This window comes from Giraffa tippelskirchi, chromosome 7, assembly GCF_054371585.1.
Source record: "Giraffa tippelskirchi isolate mGirTip1 chromosome 7, T2T-mGirTip1v1.2.pri, whole genome shotgun sequence".
Classification (NCBI taxonomy): Eukaryota; Metazoa; Chordata; class Mammalia; order Artiodactyla; family Giraffidae; genus Giraffa; species Giraffa tippelskirchi.
The window spans coordinates 120,311,024-120,325,175 of record NC_137281.1 but is presented as its reverse complement, the minus strand read 5'-3'; the positions used below and the strand labels follow the sequence as shown (position 1 = coordinate 120,325,175).

The 14,152-nt window shown below is 35.9% G+C and overlaps 1 protein-coding gene across 9 annotated transcripts in view; it reads right to left on the bottom strand.

Moving 5' to 3' along the window:
• The window catches only part of DMXL2 (Dmx like 2), a 150,011-nt gene that overhangs the window by 38,563 nt on the left and 97,296 nt on the right, over positions 1-14,152 (bottom strand). For 8 of the 9 annotated variants that reach the window (XR_014059101.1, XR_014059102.1, XR_014059100.1 and 5 more), the window contains 5 exons: positions 12,245-12,355; positions 8,515-8,684; positions 5,174-5,271; positions 4,593-4,758; positions 3,043-3,307 (listed from right to left, as the gene is read on the bottom strand). Coding sequence is in view for 6 of the 9 variants with exons in the window: in XM_081508231.1 (XP_081364357.1) it covers positions 3,043-3,307; positions 4,593-4,758; positions 5,174-5,271; positions 8,515-8,684; positions 12,245-12,355 (810 nt within the window). In the remaining 3 variants the exon portion in view is untranslated. The remainder of the gene's footprint in view (positions 1-3,042; positions 3,308-4,592; positions 4,759-5,173; positions 5,272-8,514; positions 8,685-12,244; positions 12,356-14,152) is intronic. The other variant, XM_081508237.1, reaches the window with a different exon arrangement.

Here is a 14,152-nt window from a genome sequence, read left to right as displayed (position 1 = left end):
TACAGGCCTCATCTGGATCTTGGGTCAAACAAATCAACTGTATACGATTTTATAAAACAACCAGGGAAATCTGAACACTGAGGATTTGATTACTCGCAAAACTGTGTTATGTGTTATAACTGATATCTGCTATGTTTTTTAGAGTCTTTATTTTTTAGAGATGCATGTTGCAATATTTACAGATGAAACGATCTGTTGGGTTTGCTTCAAAATATATCTATACAGTAAGTTCCCTACATACAAACCTTCAAACTGCGAACTTTCAAAGATGTGAACAGGCATTTGCATGTCCAATCACATAAGTTAGTTCACATGTTTGATGCACTTTTCAAGATACCGTATAATTAAAAATGTTTTATTATTTTTTGTGTTTATGTATTATTTGTGTGAAAAATATTATAAATCTATTACAGTGCAGTATTAATACAGCTGACTGTGTTAGATGGGTGTAACTCTTTACATATACATAAAAATTTCCCCAATAACAACCTCTTAAAAGTTAACCTGGAAAATATTAAGAAATAAACATAATCTTCCTTCTGTAAAAATGTGTACCTTTTATTAAAATTACTTGAGTAGCTCAGATATTTTTCTTCTAAAGATTTTATTTCCTTTGCTTTAAAAGAATTTAAAAATATTTATAGTCGTCCCCCCCCTTGCCTGCAGTTTTGCTTCCCATGGTTTCAGTTACTCGAGATCAACTGAGGTCCAAAAATATTAAATGGAAAATTTCAGAAGCAAACAGTTCTTAAGTTTTCAATTGTGAGCTGTTCTGAGAAGCAAGATGAAATCTCGCACCATCCTGCTCCATCCGCTCCAGGACAGGGATTATCAGAGTGTTCCACCCACTAGTCACTTAGTAGCCACTGCAATTATGAAATCCACTATCAAGGCATCACAGTGCTTGCGTTCAAGTACCCCTCATTTTACTTAATAACAAAGAGCCCTATATGCAAGAGTAGTGATGCTAGCAGTGCATCTATGCCAAAGAGAAGATGCAAGTGCTTCCTTTATATGAAAATTTGAAAGTTCTCTGTTCAATAAGGAAAGCAAAAAATTCATAAGCCGAGGGTACTATGATCTATGGTCAGAAAAAATCTTCTATCCACAAAATTGTGAAGAACGAAAAAGAAATTCATGTTAGTTTTTCCATCACACCTCAAACTGCAGAAGTTATGGGCACAGTGCATGATAAGTGCTTTGTTAAGATGGAAAAGGCATTAAAATTGTACGATAAGATTCTGAGTAAGAGAACCCACATTCCCATCTTTCATTACAGTATATTATTGTTATAATTGTTCTCTTTTATCATTAGTCACTGCTGTTAATCCCTTACTGTGCCTAATTTATAAATTAAACCTTATCTCATATATTTATGAAAAAACATAGTTTATATAGGATGTGGTACTATCCACCATTTCAGAAATCCACTGGGGGTCCTAGAACATAATCCCTGTGGATAAGAGGGGACTACTGTATTAAATTATTACATTTCTTTTTTGTAAGAAGTAAGTAAAAAATGAACCTGAATCTCTTTATTCATTTAAGCTCTTTAAGTATTTAAAAATAACACATAATAAAAATAAGAGGCTAGAAAATTATAATTAAGGAAAGCACAAAATGAAAAGTAAAAGCTTGTATCTCTCCACTCTTACTCCTAAAAGGTAACCAGTGCCAATTTAGTTTATGATTTGTTCCAGAAAACAAAAAAAGGGAGAGGGAGTGGGAAACCAGACACAGTATGTGTGTGCACACAGTATGTATATGTGTGACATATGTACATAAATATAACAAGGACCATATTGGCTTTTTTTTTCTTGGTTTTTTTTTTAAATTTATTTATTTTAACTGGAGGCTAATTACTTTACAATACTGTAGTGGTTTCTGCCATACATTGACATGTATGAACCCCACTCCCCACTCCCAATCCTGAACCCCACTCCCACCTCCCTCCCCATCCCATCTCTCAGGGTCATCCCAGTGCACCAGCCCTGAGCACCCTGTCTCATGCATTGAACCTGGACTGGCGATCTATTTCACATATGATAATATACATGTTTCAATGCTATCCTCTCAAATCATCCTACCCTCACCTACTCCCAGAGTCCAAAAGACTGTTCTATACATCTGTGTCTCTTTTGTTGTCTTGCATATAAGGTCATTGTTACCATCTTTCTAAATTCCATGGAACATTACTCAGCCATTAAAAAGAATACATTTGAATCAGTTCTAATGAGGTGGACGAAACTGGAGCCTATTACACACAGTGAAATAAGTCAAGAAAGAAAAACACCAATACAGGACCATACTGTTCTATATCTTACTTTTTTCACTGAATACAACATATATTAACACATCACTCTACCTCACTTACTTCACTTTTAATAGCACACTGTTTCTACAGTATGGATAGATTATAATTTATTTAACTACTCTATTGATGAATACTTAAAATGTTCCATTCTTATGATTATTGCAAACAATTCTAATAGATACCTTCCAAACGCTTCTAGAAATCTAAATTATTTGGGATAACTAAGAGTAAAAGAAAGTTTATCACACAAGAATAAACTTTTTTGTAGGCCCATACATCATACCAACTATCTATAACAACCAAAATATACACTTTTTTAGAAAACTGGCTATTATGATACATGGAAAGAGCTATGTAATGTGGGAACATTCTGCATGCTTCACTTTAATATATATGAAATTAGAACGGTATGGTAACCTTATATACCTTGATATATAGCTATGAGAGTAAAAACGTGTGTGAAGTCGTCTTAGTACTACTAAAATTATGATAACAAAATGCTAGATTCAATTACAGGTAGTAAGTGACTGACCCTCTAGTCACACAAAAAATTTTGATACTGATTTCTCAAAGCTGAAAAGTAAATCTGGCAACAATGAGGGGGGTGTGTGTGTCTGTGTGTGTCTGTGTGTCTGTGTGTGTCTGTGTGTGTATGTATGATCTAAGTGAACATTAGTTCAGAAACTGCCTTTTAAAAAAGAAAGAGAGAAACCCACAAAATGTCCTACCTTGATGTTCATCATCTTCCTTCGGTGTCTGTTCTAATAATGTGTCCAATGCTCGGGTGTAATCTTTCATTACCCAGTAACCAAGACTACGGAGGAAAGGATCAGGATGTAATCTTTCACAGTCGAATCCTGAGCCATCCTTTTGGCAACCCAAAATCTTCTGATTTAGGATGGACAGGTAAGTGGAAGAAGTCTCAAAATCAGATTCATATAAACGGGCAATTACCATGGCTAGCTGGATATCTTCCATTTTTTCAAGACATACCTATAAATTTAAATATTAAGAAATACTTATTTAATGATAATTAGAGATATGAAATATCCCACTGAACTCCTGAAGTTATCCACTATTTATATTATCAGAGTAGAGGAAAGAGGTCCAGAGGTTGAGAGAGTGATTAAGAAATAGCAAGAAATTTAAGAAACTAGAACTTAGTAGCTTCCAACCTAGAAAGTTCATTTATAAAATAAGCATAAAAGAAGGTATATCAGTACCATCTCAGACTTGGATTAATTTAAACAAAGTTCATTTTTAAATTAAATAACACCTATGATATTTGACTTTATACAATCAGCTCCTCTTAATTTCCAAATACATTCCCATATAAAAACACAATTATTACTATTTTAAAAGAATCTTCTATTTACATAGCAAGTAGCTTAAGAAATAAAGCTACATACGCTATTCTTACTCTCTCTTGAGTTTATATTCTAAAGTAACTACTCATCTGAGAATTTGAGGTCCTTCAGGCAATATGAGCATCTCAATCAATATTTCTCTTCTTGCCTGAGTATTTTCTAGGCTAAACTTCCCATTTGAAAAGTATAAATAATTTTTATTTTAAATAATTGCACACCTTGAGATAATTCTGAAAATAGGACTACTTCTATACATAGAGTACTTTCACTTTGTTGGATATTTTCTATGATGTATTATTTCCAATTACATTTTTCCTTCACCTGTTTGGATTATTCATTATAACTGATATCCTAAGAAGAATATCTCATAAACAGAAATATTTATAATTACTCTTAATCAGCTATCAAGATTCTATATCCAAAAATGCAAAGTTTTACCTCTTCCCACTCACCTTCCAATATCTAAGATGACTACATTACAAAACAGTACAAACTGTGATCTCAGTTCCTTAGCTATGAATTTCATGTAGAAGAAAAAGAACTTAAAGTATTTGCCTGTCTGTACCAAGTAAGGGCACTCTGACCTGTGCATACTTTGAATAGTTTAGAATCACAAGATGGCCAGGAAGAAGATATTCATAAACCATTTTTTTCTATATATTTATAACTGAAATGCATATACTTACCTTGAAATGCAGTAGTCTCTATATAAAATGTCCCATTTATGCTTCTCACTTGCATCTGTTTATAATTCCATTGTCACAGTGCCACTATTTAAGTTAGTAACCTCTGTGTTTATTCTCTATCCTCTATCTTTACAAACACATGACCAAACATTACAATCTACTCTATGACCTTCCCAGATTTTTAAGCTCTTAGAGGTATTTCATAGCACATTTTCTCAGTCATACCTCAATGGCATCTTTCAATGAACCAGCTAGCAAGAAAAAAGCAGCAGATTGTTCAAAGCGTTGTTTTCCAAGCAAAGAGAAAGCATTTTTCAAAGCAGCTTTACGCCATCTATCTTCATTAAAGTTGTGGCTGAAAAATGTTGTCATTTTTTCATCATGCTGTGACCTGGGTACCAGAGCACAAACATAAGTGGTTAAACCAAATTTCAAATATTTAATCCTTTACAGCATATATGAAAATAGACAATGAAAATCTCAAACAGCCAGCTAAAAGAACAATAACAACTTTAGTGAGATGTATTTGTTATCAAGCTTTGCTTCATTTCTTCTAATAAGGAGGAAACTCAAAATACGTATACATAAGTAGGAAGCAAGAGAACTCTACTTTCCCAATTGTTTTCATCAACTTATTTTTAACAATATCCCACTTTTTAGTTAAGCTCAAACAATATGGTGCTTATTTTTCACAAATAAAGGAACCAAGGCACAAATAAGGAAACTGACTTATCCAAGTACTTTCAAAAGTGTTCACAGCACAATCTTCATTCCATTAAATCATATTAAGTGTTGAAGCAATTTACCTAAACAGACCCCACACAACTGCTTTCTTCTTCATTGAAAGGTAGAATAATGCAGCATCCAAGGCATCATTGTTACGTTGAAAAGAAGCTTTGGCAACCTAAATGGTCAATAAAAAATTATACTGAATTAACTATTTGATAAAAGAATTACAACAATTCATGTTTCCCTACTACTTCCATGGCTGACAGAAACAAGGAGATGGGAAGAATTGACTCTCTTCCACTATCTCCAGTATCTTATAATACATGCTTCTAGAGACAACCCTTGCTGCTGCTGCTGCTAAGTCACTTCAGTCGTGTCCGACTCTCTGCGATACCATAGACGGCAGCCCACCAGGCTCCCCCGTCCCTGGAATTCTCCAGGCAAGAATACTGGAGTGGGTTGCCATTTCCTTCTCCAATCCATGAAAGTGAAAAGTGAAAGTGAAGTCGCTCAGTCGTGTCCGACTCTTAGCGACCCCAAGGACTGCAGCCTACCAGGCTCCTCCATCCACGGGATTTTCCAGGCAAGAGTACTGGAGTGGGGTGCCATTGCCTTCTCCAGAGACAACCCTTGGCATACTTGTAATTACAATAAAAACAGTAACAGCAACTAGTATTTACTGATACTTACCATGTACCAGGCACCTTTCATTTGTCTTACTGAATCACCATGATCCAAGAAGTACTATTACTATCCCCATTTTACATGAGGCAACTGAGACACAGAGAGGTTAACTGAATTACTTGAGGTCACACAGTAAATAAGAGGTACAAAAGGTATTAGAAACCAGATAGTGATAAAACTAACACAGGAAACAATAAAGGCAGAATATTTGACAGACATGACTTATTCTTTTTGGCCGTGTTGCTCAGTTTGCCAGATCTTAGTTTTGTGTCCAGGGATTGAACCTGGACCCCAAGAAGAAGAAGCACAGAGTCCTAACCACTGGACCACCAGAGAATTCCTGGTGAGACCTTTTCTTAAAAATTAAGCATATTAAATTCCTTAATGTTTTGTTAAAGTTAAAATGTTGACTTCTATGGTATATATATATATATGTGATTTCACAATATTAATAGACATCTATGAATAAATATCAATTATACTCACACACATATAAAAAACTACAGGCAAAAATAAATGTTCTTTTTTTAAAAAAACAAACATAACTTCGTGGTATTTTTCAATCAAATTTGACAGTTCTGAAGGACTGACACATGCTTTCCGGCATGTAATTAAAATATAGATGGTTGAAGCTCTGTTATTTTGAACAACAGCCTTCAAATTTTAGTTCCTAGAAATTTCATGAGAAAAAAGTCTTAATGAATACATAATTCCTCATGTACCATAACAGACAACCCTCTTTGGGCCATATGGCCAAACATGCTAAATTATACAGAACCAATGAACTCAATGTAAATTTAAAAATTATTAACCCATTGTATATATCATACTGTTTCGAACACAGTACCATGCAGACCACATACTTCTCAATCATATCAAGCTAACATCTGCATAAAACTAAGTTGAGAAGCCTAACGATAAAAAACAATGTTTTTTCAGCTAACACTGCCAAATGGTAGAGGAGAAAGCTACCAAGGCAGGGGAGAGACAGGGGAAAGATACCTAAAAGTCACATCACAAAAATGCTTTACTTTCAATGCTTTTATTTCTCTTCCCCCTTTTTAAGCATTTTCTCTGCCTTCAACTATTTTAGTACTTTTAAATTTAATAAATTTTTACAAGAATTTTTATTCATCTTCAGTTAATGATTTATAACATACATTCCAAGAGAAAAAATCTTACATATCCTTTTGATTGAATTTTAAGAGATAAATTACTTGTAGAAATTAATTATATGTATTATCAGAAATACTCAACTTATAATGACAAAACACACTATTGATAAAAAACTAAAGAGACTTTGTAGGCAACATCTGAACATTTCAGAGAAAATATGATCTCCTCTTTTCCTTTGCTTCAGGATATGGAAAAAATTTAACAGGGACTTCTCTGGTGGTCCAGACTTCCCTCATGGCTCAGCCAGTAAGGAGTCTGCCTGCAATGCAGGAGACCTGGGTTCGATCCCTGGGTTGGGAAGACCCCCTGGAGAAGGAAATGGCAACCCACTCCAGTATTCTTGCCTAGAAAATCCCATGGACAGAGGAGCCTGACAGGCTACAGTTCATGGGATCGCAAAGAGTCAGACACGACTGAGCGACTTCACTTCACTTCACATCACTTCTCTGGTGGTCCAGTGGTTACAATTCGCCACTTTCACTGCCGAGGGCACAGGTTCAATCCCTGGTCTGGGAATTAACTACCCCAAACCATACAGTGTGACCAAAACACAAAACAAAAAAATTTCTGAGAGTGGAAGTGAGGGATGTGTGTTTCAAATAAGTTTGCCAGATGATTCTTCAGATACTAAAATTTGAGAACTACTACTTTACAGGAGTAAATTCCTCTTGAAAGAAATGAATTCATACTCCACAAACGTAGTATCATGAATTGTACTTCTGAGAACTTCAGTGGACTGGTTACCCAACCTCTCTGAGTCATAGTTCTAATCAGGTGGAAAATTGAGATAGTAACATGTAGCCAATGAGAAGGTAACATGAAATAATTTATGAAAAGCAACTGGAACCAAGCCTGGTACACAAAAAGTGCTCAGTCATGGTTAGTTTCTGCCAACAGTGAAATAACTTTCAGCTTCTACTAAAAAATGTTTATTTTTCTACTAGAAAACTGATTTCAAAAACTCATCTTAAAATTTATAGCATGTTTCATTTGCTGCCATAGATATCTTCCTCAAGTGCACACAAATCAAAACTTTTTGGATGGTATTTTAAATGTCCAAAGGAAGTCTGTTATGTATTAACCTAGCCATGCAGAGAATCTGTTTTATACAAACAATGTTTTATCTATGTAATGTATATAACTGACATACAGTTTGTATTTTCCTAAGCCGGGACACATCTCAACTGATAGCAGAAAATACTATACTCCATAAGTATTATATACTTAGTATATATGGCAAAAGACAACTGATATACTGAATGGAGAGTTTATAAAGGTCAAGATTCAGTAATGTCCAAAAATTTTTATTCAAGAAATTCTCGAGAAGGCAATGGTACCTCACTCCAGTACTCTTGCCTGGAAAATCCCATGGACAGAGGAGCCTGGTAGGCTGCAGTCCATGGGGTCGCTAAGAGTCAGACACGACTGAGTGACTTCACTTTCACTTTCAAGATCTCAAGATGTACAGATGAATCCCTCACTACAGGTTTTCTGGAAGATAATATTTTTTATGCTGTAAGAAAAGACTTAACTCCAAAACACAATGACATACACTTACCTTTTCAATGCATCTTCGAAGAGTGTTGATATTCCTGACCCACCAACCTATTCCCATAGCTCTCAACTCAGACCACTGAGGGTCCCCTCTCTGAATTGCTGGAATCATATTAATCAGCTCTTCCTCAGCCTCAGAATGAAAAGCCCAAGCAAAATGGCAAGTAGATACACCTAAATTAGAAACACAAAATAATAAGCATCAGAACTCTATCAAAACAAACAAAAATAATTTTCTACATACTCATGTATTTATTCCTCCTGGAAAGAATTTTCAAGCAGAAAAAAAAAGTATGAAAGGATTTCTTCATTCAGAATTTAATAGTATAAGTATCTAAATACAAGATCACTGACAGGAAACACAAAACCAAAATCTTTTTCTGAAATGTATTTGCCGCAAGAATGGAAACATTAAAACTTAATCCCTAGAAAGAAAGATATTTGAATATTGAGCCATTTATATGTTTGCACACATACCAAACCAATCAAGAATAAAAGGTCTGGTCAAGTCTATGTGCTCCATGAACATGTAGATCCCATTTCACAGTGCCACCTGCTTGCAGACCATAGCCATCACTCAGCTCAGTTCAGTCGCTCAGTCGTCTCCGACTGTTTGCGACCCCATGAATCGCAGCACGCCAGGCCTCCCTATCCATCACCAACTCCCGGAGTCTACCCAAACCCATGTCCATCGAGTCGGTGATGCCATCCAGCCATCTCATCCTCTGTCGTCCCCTTCTCCTCTTGCCCCCAATCCTTCCCAGCATTAGGGTCTTTTCCAGTGAGTCAACTCTTCGCGTGAGGTGGCCAAAGTATTGGAGTTTCAGCTTCAACATCAGTCCTTCCAATGAACACCCAGGACTGATCTCCTTTAGGATGGACTGGTTGGATCTCCTTGCAGTCCAAGGGACTCTCAAGAGTCTTCTCCAACACCACAGTTCAACAGCATCAATTTTTTGGTGCTCAGCTTTCTTCACGGTCCAGCTCTCACATCCATACATAACTACTGGAAAAACCATAGCCTTGACTAGACGGACCTTTGTTGGCAAAGTAATGTCTCTGCTTTTCAATATGCTATCTAGCATGGTCATAACCCTCCTTCCAAGGAGTAAGTGTCTTTTAATTTCATGGCTGCAATCACCATCAGCAGTGATTTTGGAGACCAAAAAAATAAAGTCTGACACTGTTTGCACTGTTTCCCCATCTATTTTCCATGAGGTGATGGGACCGGATGCCACGATCTTAGTTTTCTGAATGTTGAGCTTTAAGCCAACTTTTTCACTCTCCTCTTTCACTTTCATCAAGAGGCTCTTTAGTTCTTCTTCACTTTCTGCCATAAGGGTGGTGTCATCTGCATATCTGAGGTTATTGATATTTCTCCCGGCAATCTTGATTCTAGCTTGTGTTTCTTCCAGTCCAGCGTTTCTCATGATGTACACTGCATGTAAGTTAAATAAGCAGGGTGACAATATACAGCCTTGACATACTCCTTTTCCTATTTGGAACCACTACTGGACACTGAAAACTGCCCCATTCATCCCTCCGGCCAAGAAGCTACACGTATTACCTGAAAGCAAACTCTAACCTTAATGACAGCTCCAGGGAAGAACCGTTAGGAAGCACGTTCCTCCCTGGAGAAGGAAATGGCAACCCACTCCAGGATTCTTGCCTAGAGAATCCCACGGACAGAGGAGCCTAGCAGGCTACAGTCCATGGGTTCTCAAGAGTTGGACACAACTTAGCGACAAAACCACCACCACCACTAAATCTGTCTGGTTTAAGAAACAATCAGTGTATGAAATAACTAGAAAAAAATTGACACTGATTTAGAAATTGCTATTATAAGCCAATGCAAAATGTACACTTTTGCTGACGTAAACATTTTAATATAAAATAACAATATAAAATATACCCTATACCCTTAAATGAATTTCATTGATTAAATTTTTGGTATAACTAAAAGGAAACGAAAATACACACAGGCATGTCAGAAGAATTTGGTTCAAAAATAAGATTAAGAGAGCACTGACTGTATTTGGAAACCTAAGCATTAGAAGTGAAAAAAGGTATTAAGAAGAAAAAACCAGGCGCGCCAACAGGCACTTATTTTTATTTGTCTACCAACGTCAGGCTATTCTTTGCAATATATCTTTGTTCTTCTTAGCTTGTCTACTAGCTACTTAGACCCTGATGCTGGGAAAGATTAAGGGCAGGAGGAGAAGCGAGTGACAGAGGATGAGATGGTTGGATGGCATCACCAACTCAGTGGACATGAGTTTGAGCAAACTCTGGGAGATAGTGAAGGATGGGGAAGCTTTGTGTGCTGCAGTTCATGGGGTCGCAAGAGGCAAACATGACTTAGTGACTGAACAACAGCTAGCTACTTAAGTTTTTCCCTGAAAACTGTTCCCCAGACCATCACCGACAATACCGGTCACTTTTCTCATCTCCAACGTTTTAACTGTACTAAAGGAAAACTGGAATTTGACAAAGCTTTAGGAATTTGAGGTGTTTTAAGTCTCCTTAGGCAATGTACATAATTGGCATTAAGTAATTCAGTACCATCTGACCATCATTTAAAACTAAAATTTAAAATATTAAACTAAAATTTGAGATACTATTTTTTAACCTATTCCAAATGGCATAGACTGTTCTAAATGATAATATCAAGTATTGCAATGAGTTGAGTTTTGGCATCATCAACATTGGTTCTGGGAATTCAAGTTAGCAGTCTTTCTGAAAGAAGCTATACTTAACAAGTGTTAAGAATTTTCAAGCCCTTCGATTCAGTAGTTTCACCACTAGAAAACTAATATGAGGAAGTAATTAGATATATATGAATATTTATATGTAAAGTTGTAAGGTCATTCAGTAGCATTGATAATTCAAGTAAGAAAAAAACAGCAAAATTTGTATTTTTAGAAAAAAATTAAAGGATAGATGAATTATAGTTTAAAAACATGATAAACTATCAGACAGCTGTCAGAATCAAATTTTCAAAAAAGCATTTATTGACAGTAAAGGGTAAGTACTATGGGTAAGAATAATGAACTATAAAGCCTGATATTCTAGGTCCTACAATACTAACGCATATTTTATGGGGCTATATCCAAGATGCTGGTTTCAAAAGGGAAACAGCCCACTACACTGGAATTCTAATTCAAACTCTAATAATAAATAGCCTATATCTTGCCAGGTCACTTTAAACTCTACAGTTTTGATTTTTTAATCTCTAAGTTAGGGGGCTGATACAAGTCTATGTATCTCAAATCAGAGTATGCGGCAGTGTGCTGGAAGTATGCAAATCTACTGGGTTACTATATGGCAGATATTCCTGAAACATCAGCTTTAGTTGTGAGTAAATAACTTAGAACATAATGCTTATATTAAAGTAAACACAAATAATGCACAGGGCAAAATTTTTAAAGAAAGGGTATCAGATATCATAGAAATTCAGGACCACTTTAGGTTATAACACCAGACTACCCAGTTTACTCCTAAACTACTATGACTTTTGATGACTGAAGTCTGAGAAACTGAGACAGATGAGCAAAAGTCACAGAGTACAGCTGAAAAATAACACAGTAAAAGGGTAAGTGGGTACCCTGTGACAGGAAGATCTTAAGGCTAGGGATGGGTATGCATGTGATGACTTATCTAACGTTTATACACAACAGTGAATATACCAACCACTTCAATATGAAATGCAAGTTGCACAAAGGTTCAAACAATACCTTGATGAAGTAGCTGTACTCGGTATAAAGGAGGCAGTGATGTCAAAAGGCAAGTGTGCAAGCGCATTGCCAATAAGTACCGTAAACCACACTCATCCAACGTGTCTCTTCCTTTAAAGAGGAAATAAATTTAAGGAAAAAGGAATGCAACAGGTCACAAACCAATGGAAAGTTAGAAAATAAACACTAAATAATAATTTACAAAAAATACATATTTTTGAGTTGAGTGTATTCCTTTCTGAACACTTCACTATCTTTATCAATACATATAGCTTCACAAGTACATGTATATAATAAAATTGTCAAAAGAAAAAATTTGAGAAACATGTAAGCACCTATTAGTACAGGTAATAATAGTACTTAGAGCTATTCATAATAAATGAAAAGGAAAGAAATCTTGAAATCCAATAAAAAGTTACAGTTAGGTATAATTTTTTAAAATATTTCTTATGTGAATTTTCCCTATTTTTAAAACTAGGAATTACATAATCAAGTAAAATTATTTATTACATAATTAAATAGGTAATATTTTCTAGATTGGGTAGCTCAAATGAAATACAGTACTATCCATGTTTGAAATTTGACTCCTCAGGCTAGTGTTACCAAGTTAAGGTTAACTCCAATTCTGATTTCACAAATTTGCTCTTAGTCAAAAGTTGAGCAGAGGTATGAAAGCATGATAAGTTTACTCAAAATTATAGCCACTGTTGGATGAAAGCAACAGAAAAATACTAACAGCACCTAGCTCAGTAACTGCCACTTAGGAAGTACTCAAGAGGATTGAATCAAATATTTTCTTGAAGAAAATAAAACATTTTAAACTGTCAAAGTTCCAGCTCTACCTTCCATTAGCTGTATTTGTTCATACACTCATTCTTATATCCATTCAACAAATTAAGCATCTGCTACATTGGAGGCACAATTTAGGTATTGCAGATTTGGCAGGGATAAGGCAAGGTCCCTACTTCCAGGGTGCTTACAACTTAGGAGACAGGGGCAAACAACAAAGAAGTAATGTGTGTAGTGGAAAATTAACGCTACAGAGAGAAATAAAGCCGGACTGGGAGAAAAGGGAGTGTTGGAGTAAGAGGGTTCTATTTTATATTATGCGACCAGGGAAGAACTTTCCACCAAGATGACATTTCAGCACAAAGGGTGCCTAAATCTGGAAGACAAGTATTCTGTGCAGGGGAAACAGCATGTACAAAGATGTTGAGACCCTGTGCCTGGTGTGTTTGTGGGACAGCAGGGAAGCCATATGCAGTAGAGTGGACATGAATACAGATCACCTGGAGCCTTGTAGACCACTGAAGGATTTGGCTTTTTTTCTAAAGTGAGATGGGAAGCCACCAGTGTTTGTTGAGCAGAAGAGAGATTTAAGGTGATTTTGTTTTAAAACAATCACTAGTTCCCATGTGAGGGACAGAATGAAGTAACAGGAATGAACCAGTTTTAGGAGGCTTTGTCAATAATTAGGCAGGATGTGACAGTGACTTGGTCCAGAGTGGTAACAGGAGAGGTGATGAGAAATGTCTGGAGTCTCCACATGGTAGAACTAACAGCATATAACAATGAACTAGATTGAGGCATGAGAGAAAGCTGAGTCCAGAATACCTCTAGGTTGTCTCACCTGAACAATGGAGGGATTCACTTACTTAGAATCCATCAACTGAGATAAGTAACTATTTAATCTCTGAGCTTCAGTTTCCCACCTGTGAAATGGAGACATTCATTCCTGCCTTATCTACCTCATGCAAGTCTGTGATAGGAGGAACCATTTTTATATTGCCTAACTAAAGATACAGTTCCATATCCGCAAATTTAAACTATTTTTCACGGATTATGACATAGCTATTTTCTTAATACCCCAGAGTAAAATCTCTAGTATATACCAATAAATATTAAGTT